Source organism: Mercenaria mercenaria, chromosome 12, assembly GCF_021730395.1.
Source record: "Mercenaria mercenaria strain notata chromosome 12, MADL_Memer_1, whole genome shotgun sequence".
NCBI lineage: Eukaryota > Metazoa > Mollusca > Bivalvia > Venerida > Veneridae > Mercenaria > Mercenaria mercenaria.
Window position 1 is genome coordinate 41,479,874 of NC_069372.1, and position 17,720 is coordinate 41,497,593.

The 17,720-nt window shown below is 33.7% G+C and overlaps 1 protein-coding gene across 1 annotated transcript; it reads right to left on the minus strand.

Annotated features, from left to right (window-relative positions):
* Positions 1-9,199: 9,199 nt before the first annotated feature.
* On the minus strand, positions 9,200-14,365 carry LOC123533291 (uncharacterized). The gene is made up of 3 exons (XM_053520537.1): positions 14,234-14,365; positions 12,465-13,322; positions 9,200-11,843 (listed from the first exon to the last, which is right to left on the minus strand). Exons 2-3 carry the CDS (start codon positions 13,311-13,313, stop codon positions 10,518-10,520), a joined length of 2,175 nt encoding a protein of 724 aa, XP_053376512.1. The 5' UTR covers positions 13,314-13,322; positions 14,234-14,365; the 3' UTR covers positions 9,200-10,517.
* Between the last annotated feature and the right edge of the window lie 3,355 nt (positions 14,366-17,720).

The window sequence follows — 17,720 nt, forward strand, 5'->3', positions numbered from 1 at the left end:
TTGACATTTTCTACTTATGAAACCTCATTGCAATATCAGTGCATATACACATCTTGTATATGTGCATACACATTTTGTGTATTTCTTGACTATTACTGTTTTGACATAGACTGTTTCAGTAATTCATACGGTTTTTCATTTTGTCTAAGTTTTGTTTTAATACCTAATTCATCCAATTTCTGTTTGATATCATTTACTGACAATTCATTAGCATCACACATAGAAATGACCATTTTCTGGTACGAACAGTCTGCTTCTTTAATGTCACATCCATTTTTAGTCACAAAAATACATATACATACTGTATAAATGTGTTTTTTTTTTGTTTTTTTTTTTTTTTTTAAACAGTTGATCACAATTTATAATAACACAGGCGTAGGTTTTGAATTTTTTACTTTGAAATGTTTGAATATCATATGTATATCAATTCAGTAATTCTTAACATATTGGCAAAATAGGAAATTTGATGAATTGAAAATTATGGTATGTTTGTAAAATTACAAAAAAAAAAAAGAAAAAAGATAGTGGCAATCAGCGTGGTACAGGTATTTTGCCGTATTCAAGCAGACATTACTCATTATAATATAACTACACATTCTTCACCAAAATATGAAAACTGTTTGCAAAATAAAAAATATGCAAAATATTAAAATGGCATGATAATTATATCTTGCAATTACCAAAACATAGAATACCCGTAATTCATAACGCAGTTATAGCCTTATCAGTGTTGTAAACGTCTGTGTTGTTTTATGTGTCTACTAGACGTACACACATTGCGAAACAACATACCAAAATTATACGTTTTTTTATCGAGCCGATTTTTTATAAACTGAATTTTAAGGCAAACTTTTTAGCAAAACTTGATGTGATTTTTTCCGTTTTGACGTCACAAAATCGTCACTGACGTCCTAAGCGTCAATTCCATTTCACTGAATTTTATTTTGTATTTTTCATTTATATGACATTCAGCGCGCAGGAAAGGAAGAATGCCGAAAACACTCGGAACTCGTCGTTGCACGAAAAGTGACGTCAGGAGCCATGTTTGTGACACAATAGCAAAAAATACGAACCATATGGCGAAAAAGCAAAACCGGAACTAAATCGCATATATCCTGAATTTTGTACAGTATAAATTTCAGGACAATATTCGGCAAAATAATTTGGGGCGAATTTCACCTTAAATTCCGTAAGAATTGACGGAAATATACGAGAATGTTCGAGTCTTTCCGATAACGAAAAAAAACCTATACCCATCTTCAAAATGCTTAAAAAGACCATTTTCTTCTTCACTTAGAAAACTGAAATCAATATGATATTATAGCTAAATGAATATAGATTACTAAGTCGTTTGCAATGGTCTTCAAGGGCAAACAAGAATCCTTGTTAAACAGAAGACATTTCAGCAAATTATCCATATTTTACTAAGTATCTAATTGTAGACAGACATACATAAAGTTTACGCAAAAAGACCATTTTCTTTTAACTTCATTTTAAAAATTAAAATATTCATTAAAAAGACAATGCATTGAATATTATCACATCGTTTGCAAAGCTAAACTACCTATAATACTTTTCCATAAATTTAAATAAAGTAAAGGGCTCCTTTGCCTTCTTTGCGCTGTATAAAATATTTTTACTCGTGCGAAAAATCGATGGTTCTAATTTTCCCATATGTAGAGGTCATTGGGAACTGGTCTATTACTGACCCCCAAAATACACGTTATAGAGATCATCTACTCATCACCCAAGGCAATCATCTTGTAGAGTTTGATGATAAAAGACCTTTCTTTCATTCTGACCCGTCTCGAGATCAGTGTGAACTTTGACCTTTGACCTACTGCTTATCTATTGACAACAGGCAATGAACCTATGAATTTCACAACTGTTGTTCAAAGTGTTCTTTAGTAACTCCACGGAAACTGTTTTAGTCACAGTGACTTTAATGATCCAAAATCTTTTGTCCACATGCAATCATCCTTGACCTGACCCTTAAAAAATAATAGGTATCATCTACTGATCATAGACAGTTGTAAACGAGACTGTTCTTTCATTATGGAGTGGAAACCTTTTTCATAGACTATGACCTTTACTTACTGACCCCAAAAACAATAGCGGACATTTACTGACAACAAGAAATTATTCTTTGAAGTTTGACGACTGTAGGCAAAAGTGTAATTTAATTATTGAGCAAAAACCGTTCCAAGTCTCAAGGCCACTAAATGCACTTAGACCTTGACCTTTGACCTACTGGCCCTAAGCAAATTTCGGGTCACCCACTAACAATAGGCAACCATCCTATGAAGTTTCACGACTGAAGTCCAAAGCGATCTTTATTTATTGAGCGGACCCGAAATCCTTTTCCTTAAAAACAACCTTTAGATTTACAGCAAATTGCATCTGCAAATTTCCCAGTATAAAATTGCCATCAAATAAGTAGATTTGTTGTCCAACATGTGCGACAGCATCATTTTATCAATACTGTCAACGGTGTTATCATTTTTTACGTTGGCAATGTTACTGCAGCATAACAAGAGGTAGATACTTCGTTGGCCATATTGTATTTATTTATCCAGTGTAACATTCGATAGAGGAGCGTAATTTACAAATATATTTACTACAATGTAATGTTTCATCATCATACTGATGTGCACACACTATGCCGAAGTGAAGTTTTTTATGGAAAAAATGATTTTATGGCGATTATCTTGAACTCTGCTGGAATAATTATTTTGTGTCTATTTCAAATTTAGATGATTCGAATGTTTCTCTTCCATCTTTCATTGCCAAGACAGACTCTTTGCTAAATGATATAACAATTTCAGAACAAGAGATATTTGATGTTATTTCTAACCTGCAATTAAACAAAGCATCTGGACCCGACGAAATAAGCCATCGTATGTTAAAAGGAACAGCATCCACAGTTAAAAAACCACTTACTATTCTATTTAACAGGTCCGTACAAGAAGGCATTTACCCAAACTGTTGGAAACAAGCTAATGTTATGCCACTTTTCAAAAAAGGAGAAAGTAACACCCCATCTAATTATAGACCAATCTCTTTAATCAGTTGTGTAGGTAAAGTCATGGAACGTGTTATTTTTAATTACATGCACAATGTTTTAATGTCAAACAATTTAATATACAAAAGTCAATCAGGGTTTCTACCAGGACATTCCACAGTTTTTCAACTCATAGATATTTATAACCAAATCTGCAAATCTTTTGACGAAAAAAAAGCAACATGTATAGTCTTTTGTGATATGTCAAAAGCATTTGATAGAGTTTGGCATAAGGGTCTTATTTTTAAACTTACACAACATGGCTTTTCAGGCAAACTAATTGACTGGATTACTCACTATCTTTCAAATCGCAGCCAAAAAGTTTTCGTTAACTCCTCTTTCTCAGACTCTAAAGAGCTTAAAGTTGGTGTTCCTCAAGGCTCAGTGTTAGGTCCTCTTCTCTTTCTAATATACGTTAACGACATCGCAGATTCACTTATAAGTACGACACGATTATTTGCAGATGATAGTTCTCTAGCCGCTTCGTCTCCCGATATACACGAAATTGAACTTTCTCTAAATTCTGACCTTATAAAAATATCAGAATGGTCAAAACAATGGCTGGTTACATTTAATCCTACAAAAACAGAAGCTGTGTTCTTTTCCCTCGCGCGTAGACAATGTCCTAATCTATTGTTTGAAAATACTCAGTTAAATTTTGTCGATTATCACAAACATCTTGGCATAACACTCTCTAAAGATGGATCTTGGCACGAACATATATCTAATATTGTAAAGTCGGCAGCAAAAATTCTAGGATCTATGAGAGCGCTGAAATTTAAACTTAGAAGGCACACCTTAAACAAAATCTATATAGCTTACTTGAGACCAGTTCTACTTTTTACTTAATTGGTGACAGACGATACTCTGTGTTTCACGCTAGGATACGAAACAAGTGCAGTAATGTAAACGCCGACTTGTTTAATAATCACATCAGAGAAAATCCAAACTGCGACTGCGGGTCCGAAACGGAAGACGCAGAACACTATTTCTTTAAATGCACTCGTTTTTCACATCAAAGAAGAGAACTTTTTACTAAAACAAGATTATTTCACCCACTAAGTGTCAATAAGCTTTTATATGGCAATGATAATATTTCTATAGAAGATAACACTACTCTTTTCACAGAAGTTCAAAACTATATCAAACATACAAGACGTTTCGACAGTACATAATGTATTTCTTATGTCCTCTTGTTATTATTACGTTACTTTGGGACAGGATGTTTGTGATTACTGGGTAGACACTCGGGGATATAGAGCAGCATATATTTCTTTTTCTTTTCTTCTCTAGCTCAACTATAATGATTACAACCATAACTTGACTAATACTAAAATTTATTAATTATCATTGTGTAATTATTATCATAAATAATATTATTGTTATCATTTTGTTACTACATCATCGTGTAATTATTATCATAAATACTATTATTGTTATCATTTTTTTACTACATCATCGTGTAATTATTATCATAAATACTATTAGGGTTATCATTTTGTTACTACATTGATATCATCATCATAATATTTCCCTTCTTCTTCTTCTTCTTTTTCATCTCCTTCATCTTTTTATCTTTGTAGTTATTATCACTATCATATATCTTTGTATAAGGAATGCTTAATTAAACTAATACACTCGTTCATTTTTTCATTTGCTATTAATGTTACGCACTTGGGAAGGGCTGACTTCTAATGTTGCAATAACTTGTAGCCCAACCCATTTGCTTTTGTTACTTATTATGTATATGTGCTATGTATTATGTGTTCAGAAGCAATAAAATATGATTAAATCAACTCTGCTGGCCAACTTGAGTTCTTTAACAAATATAAGTGTAAAATTGTTTGAGGAGCCTAGTTTAAAGGTATAACGATGCAACGTTTTGCACAATGTGCTCATTTGAAGAGTGATTTCAAATAAATGAAAAAATAAAGGATTCTATGACGGCCATCTTCGATTTAGTTACAACACTGAAATATCAACAATAAAGCTTTTCTTGTGATGATTTCAATGTCTTTTGGATAATTAAAGGTCATGCGCTAATTGGAGATTACGGTTTGTGAGAGACATATGTACAATGTATTGGTCCCTGACCCAAGTAACAGGGAAAATAAACGGGCTTCGAACTGATAAAATTATTAAAATAGTAGTTTCCCAAAGTAAAACACTTTTCTTACATTTTCAGTTTCTTGATTTAATAAAGCTATCAAATGTTTTCATAGATTTGTAGTGATTTGCTAAATATGTGTGGTAAGACTGTAAATTTTAAGAAATTGAGGTAACATGAACTGGATGATTTTATTGTATAAATACATTCGAATATGAACTATATTATAACAAATACAAAATACAGTTGTTTGTAATAACTTCTGGACATGTCGCAATAACCCACTTATTCTTACTTAATAACAAACCGCTGTCTTACTGTATCTTAATATTCTAATATTTTATTAATCTTATCTTATGTCTGATCTTTTTTTAATGCTTACTAAATAGTTTATTCACAATGGTATTTATGCTCATTTATGTTATATGTCATTAAATATCTTATTTTTTGTGTAAAAATAGGCGTTTAATCAAATGAAACAGTTTCAGTTTTGTATCATGTAATGTGTATTATTATGATGCTTGTATGAATAAACTTCTTCTTCTTCTTTATGCATGACAACTGACAAGTCTACACACAATAGGAAAATTGGAACGATAGAATTGACTAAAATAGTTTCTTCTTACAAATGAATTGCATACAATAATGGCAGGCATTGAATATACAATCTTAAATACATTACATTGAAATAAGCTGTTGAAGTTTGATGTAATTGCGAACACCCATATAGAATTTTCGTTTATTAGGCTTACCATTTCGAAAAAGTTAAAGCTTTTTTTGATTTGCCTGGTTGAAAGACGGATGTTTGCGTTGTAATATATGTATAGCGGGAAAATTTCTTGTTACCTTCTAAATTCAATCTTAATTGTATTATGGTCTTCCATATTTTATTTGCATAACCTCATTCTTTTTTTTTTTACCTTTTGTAAATATACAATTCAAACAAGAGAACACAGAGTGATCTTGGCGCCCACCATTGAGCTATTTTTGATTGTTCCAAATTTCAAGACTAGCTCAAGGTCAAAATCAAGGTCAAATTTCATTTCAGTACACATCACTGTGCATGTGGTAAATGCATGTGGTCAAAATTTAAAAGCTGTAGCTTGAGAAATGTGAAAGTAGGTCACAAGATCAATTTCAAGGTCAAAGTTCATTTCGGTATACAAAACTATGCATGTGCTTCAGATTTGGAGGCTGCAGCTTGAGAAATGTGGAAGTAGGTACAAGATAATAAATCAATGTCAAATTTCAATTCAGAACACAAAAATATGCATGTGGTCCAAATATGAAGCCTGTAGCTTGAGAAATGTGAAAGTAGGTCACTAGGTCTCAAGATCAAAATTAATTTAGGTACACAAAACTATGCATGTTGTCCAAATTTGAAGGCTGTAGATTGAGAAATGTAAAAGTAGGTCAAAATCAAGGTCAAATTTCATTTCGGTACACAGAACTATGCATGTGGTTCAAATTTAAAGGCTGTAGCTTGAGAAATGTGTACGTAGGTCACTAGATCAATGTCAAAGTATTTTTCGGTACACAAAACTATGCATGTGGTCCAAATTTGAAGACTGTAGCATGAGAAATGTGTAAGTAGGTCACTAGGTCAAAATCAAGGTCAAATTTCATTTCGGAACACAAAACTATGCATGTGGTCCAGATTTGAAGCCTGTACTTTCAAGAATGTGAAAGTAGGTCACTAGGTCGATGTCAAGGTCAAAGTTTTTTGGGGTACACAAAACTATGCATGTGGTCCAAATTTGAAGGCTGTAGCTTGAGAAATGTGAAAGTAGGTCACTAGGTCAATGTCAAGGTCAAAGATTTTTTCGGTACACAAAACTATGCATGTGGTCCAAACTTGAAGGCTGTAGCTTGGGAAATGTGAAGGTAGGTCACTAGGTCAAAATCAAGGTCAAATTTCATTTCGGAACACAAAACTATGCATGTGGTCCAAATTTGAAGCCTGTACATTCAAAAATGTGAAAGTAGGTCACTAGGTCAATGTCAAGGTCAAAGGTTTTTCCGGTGCACAAAACTATGCATGTGGTCCAAATTTGAAGGCTGTAGCTACAGAAATGTGGAAGTAGGTCACTAGGTCAAAATCAAGGTCAAAGTTTTTTTCGGTACACAAAACTATGCATGTGGTCCAAATATGAAGGCTGTAGCTTGAGAAATGTGAAAGTAGGTCAATAGGTCAATGTCAAGAAAAACATTTTCGGTACACAAAACTACGCATGTGGTCCAGATTTGAAGGCTGTAGCTTGAGAAATGTGGAAGTAGGTCACTAGGTCAAAATCAAGGTCAAATTTTATTTCGGAACACAAAACTATGCATGTGGTCCAAATTTGAAGCCTGTACCTTGAAAATTTGAAAGTAGGTCACTAGGTCAATGTCAAGGTCAAAGTTTTTTCCAGTGCACAAAACTATGCATGTGGTCCAAATCTGAAGGCTGTAGCTACAGAAACGTGAAAGTAGGTCACTAGGTCAAAATCAAGGTCAATTCATGTCAATGTTCATCTTGCCACTCAAAACTATACATGTAGTCCAAATTTGAATGTTGTAGGTTATTGACAAGAAGATTTTAAAAGCTTTTCCCTATATAAGTCTATATGAACCATGTGACCCCCAGGGCGGGGCCATATTTGACCCTAGGGGTATAATTTTAACAAACTTGGTAGAGAACCACAAAATGATGCTACATAACAACTATCAAAGCCCTAGGCTTTGTGGTTTGGACAAAAACATTTTCAAAGTTTTTCCCTATATAAGTCTATGTAAACCATGTGACCCCCAGGGCGGGGCCATATTTGAACCTAGGGGGATAATTTGAACAACCTTAGTAGAAGACTACTAGATGTTGTCACATGCAAAATATCAAAGCCCTAGGTCCTGTGGTTTTGGACAAGAGGTTTTTCAAAGTTTTTCCCTATATAAGTCTATATAAACCATGTGACCCCCAGGGCGGGGCCATATTTGATCCTAGTGGGATAATTAGAACAATCTTAGTAGAAGACCACTAGATGATGTCGCATGCAAAATATCAAAGCCCTAGGCCCTGTGGTTTTGGACAAGAGGTTTTTCAAAGTTTTTTCCTAAATAAGTCTATATAAAACATGTGACCCCGGGGCGGGGTCATATTTGACTCCAGGGATATAATTTGAATTATCTTGGTAGAGGACCACTAGTTGATGCTTCATACCAAATATCAAAGCCCTAGGCCCTATGGTTTTGGACAAGAAGATTTTCAAAAAATGTCCCTATATAAATCTATGTAAATTATAAAAAATAAACAAAGGGCCGTAACTCACTCAAAAATTGTTGAACTAGTCTGATTTTCAGGGGGACACAACTAGGGTACCAATACATCATACTGACAAAGTTTGGTCAAAATCCCCTTAGTCGTTTCTGAGGAGATGCGATAACGAGAAATTGTTAACTGACGGACGGAATGACGGACGGACGGACCACGGACGCAGAGTGATTTGAATAGCCCACCATCATCAGATGGTGGGCTAAAAATGACACGTACATGACAGAAATAATTTTGCTATTTCTTTAATCTAGATACATGTACATTGGAGGAATAGATTGGCATTTACGTATGTCAAGCTTAGGGATGTTGGTTACGCGTCTCATTGCTTTAAGGACGACTTCTGAGTTATTTAAGCGTTATCGAAGACAAATAAGGTCGGCATTTCACATAATTGATACGTTTGCTCATATCATAGAAAGATGACTCGTCCTGAAATCCATGACATTTAAGGAGGAATTTTGCGCATTTTTCATAAAACAGATGTATAAAAAGGGTGGAGGAAATTATAGCTTTTAACCCAATGTACCAAACTCTCCCTGTCAAAAGTACGAAGTAATAACTTTCCAAATATGACTTTTCTTATTTTGACCGGGACAGTCTTTTTAAGAAGAAGTCAAACTGCAGGCAGAAACTGCTTTCCTTCAACTTCAGAAATCTCTACATATAGGTAAGGGAGGTCACTGCGTAGAAGATTGAAGAAAAGAACTCTTATTTTATTATTACGATTTCTTTATTTCTAAAATATCACCTTCAAATACTTATGCGGCATTATTGTTAAATTAACCACATTTAAATGCACAGCAACTGAAAATTGCTTATGAAAACATACACCAAAACACTATGTGCAGTAAGATGCGCTTAATGCCACTTAAATTGTGAGATAAAATAAGGCGTCTTATACACAGAAAACAAATTACTTTATTCATAAAAACATAGTCCTTCATCAATAGCAAACAAAGTTCTACACACTGTTATAAAAATAGAATTTTAAATGCTGTTGTAGACTTTACACGTAAAAGATTTTTATTATGACAGTCTAAGCAATTTATTATGACAGTCTGCGCAATTTGAACTGTACAAATGATTGTTTGTATCAATGTATATGCAAGAATGATACTTACATTAAAGAACATTACATAGCAGTCAAAGTTCCTCACACATAGCAAACGAATTTTCTTTCTTATAGTAAACAATGTGCCTCACACACAACATACAACGTTCATATACGTTCTTTGCGCGTAGCAAACAGTTTCTTACACATATAGGAAACGAATTTTCTCTCTTGTAGTAAACATGTGCCTCAAATACAACAAACAAAGTTCCATATGCATGATTAAAGTTCTTTACACGTAGCAAACAAAGCTCCTCACACCCGTTGTTGGCAGCAGCATATATCTAATACACTGTCTTTTATATATCTAGTCATATGAAAGGTAAACTTCTCGTATAAACAAGTGCTTGATCGTATTAATCTAATAATAATTAAGTGTTAATGTTTTTGAAAATAAATGTAAATGCTGCTGTTACCATTGTCACAGAACGACAAAGCACGGTCACAGAACGACATTGAACCATAGTCCAAGTGTCTTCAAGCCATATGTATACCACCCTACAACTTCACTGGTCATACTGAAACGACTTACTACTGCTACATGATTTATAGATATATACATGTATCGTATAAAGGGCACCATGTACTTCTTAATTTATAAATGATGTTCTAGTTCTGGTAATTTGCCGGTATACATATCTTGATCTGTAATATAAGCATTTTTGGTATCTGTAAAAACCAGTAACACAGAGCACAATGCACACGCTACTCATTCTGTGGAATACATTTTCCAGAAGACACAATTATAAGAACCGTCTCAGTCTATTATAGTTAGCTACATTTACTATAAAATAAAAAAGAAGCTACATTATTTTGTAGAAATTATAGTAGTTGCATTGAGTCTGTAGAAGTCAGAATAGTATAATTACAAAAATTGTCTCAGCCTGTTGTAGTTACTTACAATAGCTGCAAATGATTATTAGCTTCTTTATTTTAGACTATACACATTTATGAAGTTGCACTCATTGCCGCTACCTATGTACAGTTTCTTCTCTTCACTATCAAGTGCCATACAGTAGGGTTTCATACATTCATTTGTTTCCTGCAGTATCATCCTGCTGCTTTCCATATTTTCTGAAATCTGGTGAATGCTGCTGTTACCATGGTCACATACCAATATAGAACCATCTTCCAATACAGCTAGTCCACGTGGCTTCTTCAGGCTTCCATGTGTATACCGTCCTATAGTTTCACCGGACATACTGAAACGAATTACACTGCTACCACATGAAGCATATATATATCTGTAGTTTGAACATGCTGTAACATAACTGACATCATCAGCTACGCCACAGTCCATTGTTTTTAAAACTTTCCCTGAAAGATTCATTATCTTTACTTTTCCGTCTGCCATCCCAACTATAAGGCTTCCTTCAATAAAAGCTAACCCATAGCACCAGTGATTAGCTGTCAGCTGCCTGACTTTGGATAAACCATTAGAAAATGACAATATCTGTATCAAGCTTGAATATGGAAGTGTAACTGCAAGCTGGTCGCCTGGCAACAATGTCACGTCCCATGGGTTTGAAGTCAATAATTTCAGCTCAGAAACGGTTGTCTTCTGCTTCACATCAACAATATTAATACTCACGTTTGAGTAGTCAACAACAGCAAGTCTAGATGTGTCAATTACTGCAAGTCCTCCTATGTCTCGATCAAATTGATCGCCGACAGTCTTAAGATTAATTTGATCTAATAGAGTAACAATAATGTCAGAACTTGACACATTCTCATGATGTCTTGGCCGCAACTGAAAGTGCGCGGATAATGTTGTTTTATTACCTGCTTCCTGGTCTTGCAATTTGTTATGTTTGGACTCTTCACTAGTGTTGAGTAAGGTTCCTAATGTAGTCTCTGTCTTTAGTAGATTTTTTATTGCAAAGTTCGGTTGAAATATGTAACTGTTAGCTTTACATTCTTGTTTCAATGTCTGTTCAATTTTCTTGTCTGCTTTAAAGAGAATTCCTATAGTTTTTTTCCTTTCATAGAATTTTTTTAAATTCACATATATGATAGGAAAATTTGTGCTGAAAACAATGAACAAATAAAAACAATAGGTCACCAGGCTTGTTTTTGTGAAAAATTGTTTTGAACACACCCACTGTTGCTGAAACTGCCAGCGATTTTTCAACATTTTCATAATTTTCTGCTTTTTTATAAATACCAACCAAAATATACATCCAGGCAGCACAATACGGTTTTTTCTTTTTACAGATTTTATTATATACTTATTTGATATCATAGTCATATTTGTAATACTCTATCCTTACAATAATGGGTACAAATGAAAAAAAATATTGTTTCATATTTACTTTTGTGAACTTTTTTCAATGAAAAATACCCATAGTGAAGATTTTTTTTTTATTTTGAAAAAACTCTTTCATAGAATTTTTTCTTTTTCTTCTTGTGTATAGATAATTGTATTGTGAGCATAAAAATGGCTTAAAATGTATGGGTCACCAGGCTAAATTTTATGTTAAGACCGCTAGAATACAACACCTGTTCGGACGGAAATGGCGCGAACCTGGCCAAATTGATTGCATGTATGTCTGCTAAAAGTTAAAAAAAAAGTTTTAAAAATTCTTAATTCTTTCTATAATTGAATACTAAATAATCTGAAAGGTGATATTGTCTTATCAGTACTAAGTCAATTATCTTACATTATATGAGCAACACTGTCTTTGTACTAAAATGCGATGTGAAAACACAACCACAAAAATAGCAAGATACCTGTCAGGCATGATACTTGTCAATACAACATATACCAGTATCAACATTTGATTAATGATATAACTTACCAAAATTGTTATTTCATTCAAAATTCCTCATATTTAAGATTGTCTGTAATATGTTTCAACAAATGTTGACTTCAGTTCAGTTTTCCATAGAAAGTGTCGGCTGCGCAGAAAGATGCGCATAAAAAACTATAAGAATTCCCTTTAATTGATTCTTCCTTTTTCTTGCCATGTATAAACATCAAGTTGCATTTCTTATCTCGTTCAAGACTTTTGAAGCTTGTTTGTTGTGCTTCAATCTTTCTTGTCATTTCTTGGCATTGGGTCAGTGTTGAATATATCCTCTGATGTTCTCGGGAAACGAGCCTCTCAATTTCTTTGTACATTTCAGCTTCCCATTTGTCTAGTTTAGTGTTGATTTCATGTCTAAACTGCTGAATATCTGCCTTTACTTTATCTTGATTTTCTTGAATGAGTCTCTTGTTCTCTTTAATTGATTTATTTGTTTCCTTCAAATTCTCATGTAAAGTCTGCAAGGCCTGTAGAAGACTCTGGTACTGAGAACTGGCTATGTAGGTCCAGGAGACATCTGGAATGTAATCTATCCTGCAACTTCTGTGGTCCATCGTCATACATGGGCTGCAACCTAACGTTTTATGATCCTTACAAAAGTACTCTATAACTTTACCATGGTGTTTCTGGCATGTTTCAGTCAAGTCTTGTGTACTTGTTAGTCTACCTTTATCCTGTGTTTTTGGCATTTGTGTCCTGTCTAGGAGGATATGGTTCCTGCTAGGTGATGGTTTTGTGTGAACTTTGTAACATGTCTCGCACAAATGTTCGGCGCAGTTTTGACAATATCCGAAAGCTGGTACCCGAGATCCATCTTGTTTACACGGGAGACAGTATAGCTGGTCAGCATCATCAGAACCACGTGAAAAGGATGGTGTGAAATCTTTCTCTCTCCCTCTTCTTCCTGATACTTCCATAGTTTTTTACTGAAAAATAAATCATGACGATAAACACGAAGTATTTATACAGAGTTTCTTACAGCTTGCACATATGAAGTTACATTTTAATCTGTTATTGTTGAAATTAGATTTAGATCTATTCATTTGTTTTCATTTTCTTTAATCTCAAAAATCAGCAAAATCAATTTCAGGAGGAGAAGCATTTTATAATCATCGGACAAGTTATTGAAGGTACAACTCAGTCTGAATAGTTGATGGAAAAAATAGCGCAGTTTAGTATCATAATGTTAAGATAAAATGACCAGACGCAACGGTGATTGTTTTATAACTCAAGGGTTCGGGTGCCACGACTGCCAAGTAAAACAAGTAAAATGAATTATTTTTTTAATAATTATTAAAAAGAAAAGAAGAAATGGAGACTAAACTCTGAAATAAGACCCTCTGGAAGCGTAGAAAGCAATTCATCAATATAGCTGCACACTCTGATTGTTCGAGTCTCAAGATTGTATTTTGATAGTACATGTACCGTCAAGGTCGTATATTCTACTGTTCCGTTTCTTACCTTTTTGCTCAGATAAAACTCAAACATATTTTTTTTTTGATCCGCGTCAAACCATTTGCGAATGTGTGTTTAAATGAGCTTAAAATTTAAATTTGAAACCGGGTCATATGATATAAAAACACACTAGGTTATGAGAGACGCAAGCTGGTTTATTTCACCTTTTTCACTGTTTTCTTCTTCCATGAAACCTCAAAAAAGTCAATAGATCTGCCCCATTATTCACACATAGAGATTTTACCAAATCTATAAGAATTATGATTTTTTTCCAAGATAACATGCTTAGACACGAACTGTAAATACGACCAAATTCACAACATTTTAAAATATTAAAACAATTTCAGTTATTTTCAATAGTTATATACAAAAGATAACTTACCGATATCTGTTAGATAAACTTTCTGTCCGTAATTACATTATTCGACATATTTTTTAAACATTTTTCAGTGCCTTGTCAACAAAATGATATCTTTTGTTTTCGAGGAATTTTGATATAGGTTATACTTCCTTGTTCTATTTTTAATGTGTAAAGGGAGAGAAGTAACTGAAAACTTGTGTTCATAGTTATTTTTTCCGCAATAGTAAAGTAATTTGTCTTAAATATGCATATATTGAATATTATTACATACTCATTTACAACCTCTGTTAAGTTTCAATGGAACCCGAAACGTCAATAGTTTTCCATATTGACGTTCAAAATTCATGCGTGACGTCATGTATAACGTCTGTTTAATATTATGTTTAATGCGTTTTTTGTACTTCTTCTGGTAAAACATTCATATAAAACAAAATCTTCCTAAATGAATAAATATTAAGAAACATCAGGAGGCATGACTTTGTCTAACAATTTTCTATTTCTATTTTAAGAATAATTTACAACATGTATAAGCATATAAAATCACGGTCTCTATTAACAACGAAAAATCATCATTTTTCAAATGCGAAATAGGGGTAAGACAATGGGTCCACTTGTCTCCCCTGCTCTTCAGTATCTATCTGAATGACCTTGAACATTTTATGGTTTCTCACGATAATCCTGGAATTGAAATCAGCAAGCGAATGTAGGTTTTTGTTGCACTCCTGTACGCTGACGATACTGTATTATTTGCAGACGACAAAAAAGCCCTAAAAATGTCTAAAAGATTTTGAAAATTACTGCAAACTTTGGAAATTAGAGGTGAATTCTGACAAAACAAAAGTAATGGTTATCGAGCGAAATACAAAAACGATATGAAATTCTTTCTCGCAGGTAAAGAAGTAGAAATTATAAAATTGTATAAATACTTAGGACTTTATTTTTTCTAATACAGATAGTTTTGCAAAAGCAAGAAAACATATAGCGAATCAGGCTAAAAAGGCAATGCATCTATTAGATTTACTTATGAGAATTAACAATATAAACATACCGATCGGTCTTCAATTAAAATTATTCGATGGTACAATTTTACCAATACTAACATATGATTGTGAAATATTTGGCCTCGAAAAACTCTCCGCTTTGGAACAAGTACATAACTCTTCTAATAGAAACTGGTCGCTGGAAAAATAAACATAAAGAATATAATGTTAGAAAATGCGTAAACTGCTTCCAGGCCCTTGGTGACGAATTCTGTTATTATTTTAGTTACCATGTATTTGTATATCATGTAAACCATGTAATTTTCATGTGTGTAACCTGGTAGAAAATAAAGTTATCTGTCTGTCTGTCTGACTAATCCTTCCTGTTTTGTATTACAAAAGTGCTTCTATTGTGACATTGATACAAGCAAAACTATAATATGAATTAAGGCCTGCCTAGTATGGGGATTTATCTTTTATAGCGAGCTAGAAGAGCAGGCCCGAAGGGCCTGCTCGAGAATCGAGCTTTACGGTAACGCAAGTATACTTTCACACTTGGTGATGGATTTGAAAAGTTTCGTCGGAAGTTTTAAAAAAGCGCACCCTAGCGGATTGGTGCTCACAGGAAGTACTTCTTTCCAGAGTGAATACAGAACTTGATTCAATTGCTAAAAATTATTCATCACTCAACAATAATGAAAGAATGATTTCCAGTTGTTTGAAAAAAATATTATTTGCATTTAAAAGATCAAGCATCGGCCAGAAAATGGAAAAAATGTCATTAATAAGCAGAAAGAAACGGGAACGCGGTAATGACGTCACCGTGACAGCGGCTTCCCATAAATTTTGCAACGTATGATATTCACTGTTATAGGCATGGTGACACTAAATGTACACTTTTTCATTATAGGCTGAACACCACTAAATCCGGCTGTTCTTTATTTCATATAAAATCCACTCACTTCATAACGGTGTTTCGACATTTTCTAGCATATCAGATTTTCAGAGACTTATATTCCCATAAAGAACTAGATCGCTACTTTAGAAAAACAAAAAGAAAAGGGGGTGTTAACTTTTATATAAGAAAACTACAGTTCGTTAAATACAACCCGCTGATTTTACTACTTTTCGCTTCTTTCAATTTCTCTTTTCGTGACATTAAATTCTTACGCCGCCATTTTTATCTAGCAGCCAATAGGAACATGCCGATTTCATTAGAATGCAAAGTGATACATACTGAAACGCGGTAGGGTAAAAGTAAGCACGTTGCTGCCGAGAAAATGCACTAGGAAAGGAAAAAAGATTAGTACTATTTATATTTGGACTACTTGTGACTAGACCTGCGGAGGCTTACATTCTATTTGGTAGTGATCAGCCTATAAGAGAACTTTTTTGTTTGATTTTTCCAAGAATTTGCATTCATTCTCAAGGTACACCTATTTCACAATGATTCTGCTTTGTTTTGGTGCAAAATATTGAGAAAATGTAGAGAAATGACAATTCATTACAGGTCACCCCATCCCCAAAATTATGCAAAATTTAGCCCTGTGCAAGCAATATTTCAATTAATTTTACCTTATTCGTGGAATTTACATTGAACACCCATTTAATCGTTACGATGTTTGTCATTTTCATTCAGAAACATGCTAATTTCAATATTATTTAGACAACTGAAGTGCTAAAATGCGAGAAAAGACATTTACTAGGTCCTAAAACGAACCAAAATAGTCCCACCTGGTCGAAAATTCGATCTAAATTCCAAAAACACAAGAAATTTAAGCGTTTTCAGCCATTTGTTACCGTTTTACATCATAAAGAATAGATTAATGGCATTTCCATTCATTTTCGAGGGGTTTCAGAAAATAACATGTATTGCCCCTTATAGGCTGAACACCACTAAATCCGGCTGTTCTTTATTTCATATAAAATCCACTCACTTCATAACGGTGTTTCGACATTTTCTAGCATATCAGATTTTCAGAGACTTATATTCCCATAAAGAACTAGATCGCTACTTTAGAAAAACAAAAAGAAAAGGGGGTGTTAACTTTTATATAAGAAAACTACAGTTCGTTAAATACAACCCGCTGATTTTACTACTTTTCGCTTCTTTCAATTTCTCTTTTCGTGACATTAAATTCTTACGCCGCCATTTTTATCTAGCAGCCAATAGGAACATGCCGATTTCATTAGAATGCAAAGTGATACATACTGAAACGCGGTAGGGTAAAAGTAAGCACGTTGCTGCCGAGAAAATGCACTAGGAAAGGAAAAAAGATTAGTACTATTTATATTTGGACTACTTGTGACTAGACCTGCGGAGGCTTACATTCTATTTGGTAGTGATCAGCCTATAGTGAACAGGTTCTCCTGAATTCTTGTGACTAGTGAATAGTTTCTTTGTGACAAATAAATGATGTATAATATTTTTACATAAATCCGATTTCTTTGAGCTCGCTTTGAGGCTTTGCCTTAGTTCATATTATATCTACTTACGAAGAAATAATCAACACTTAAAAGAAAGTGAA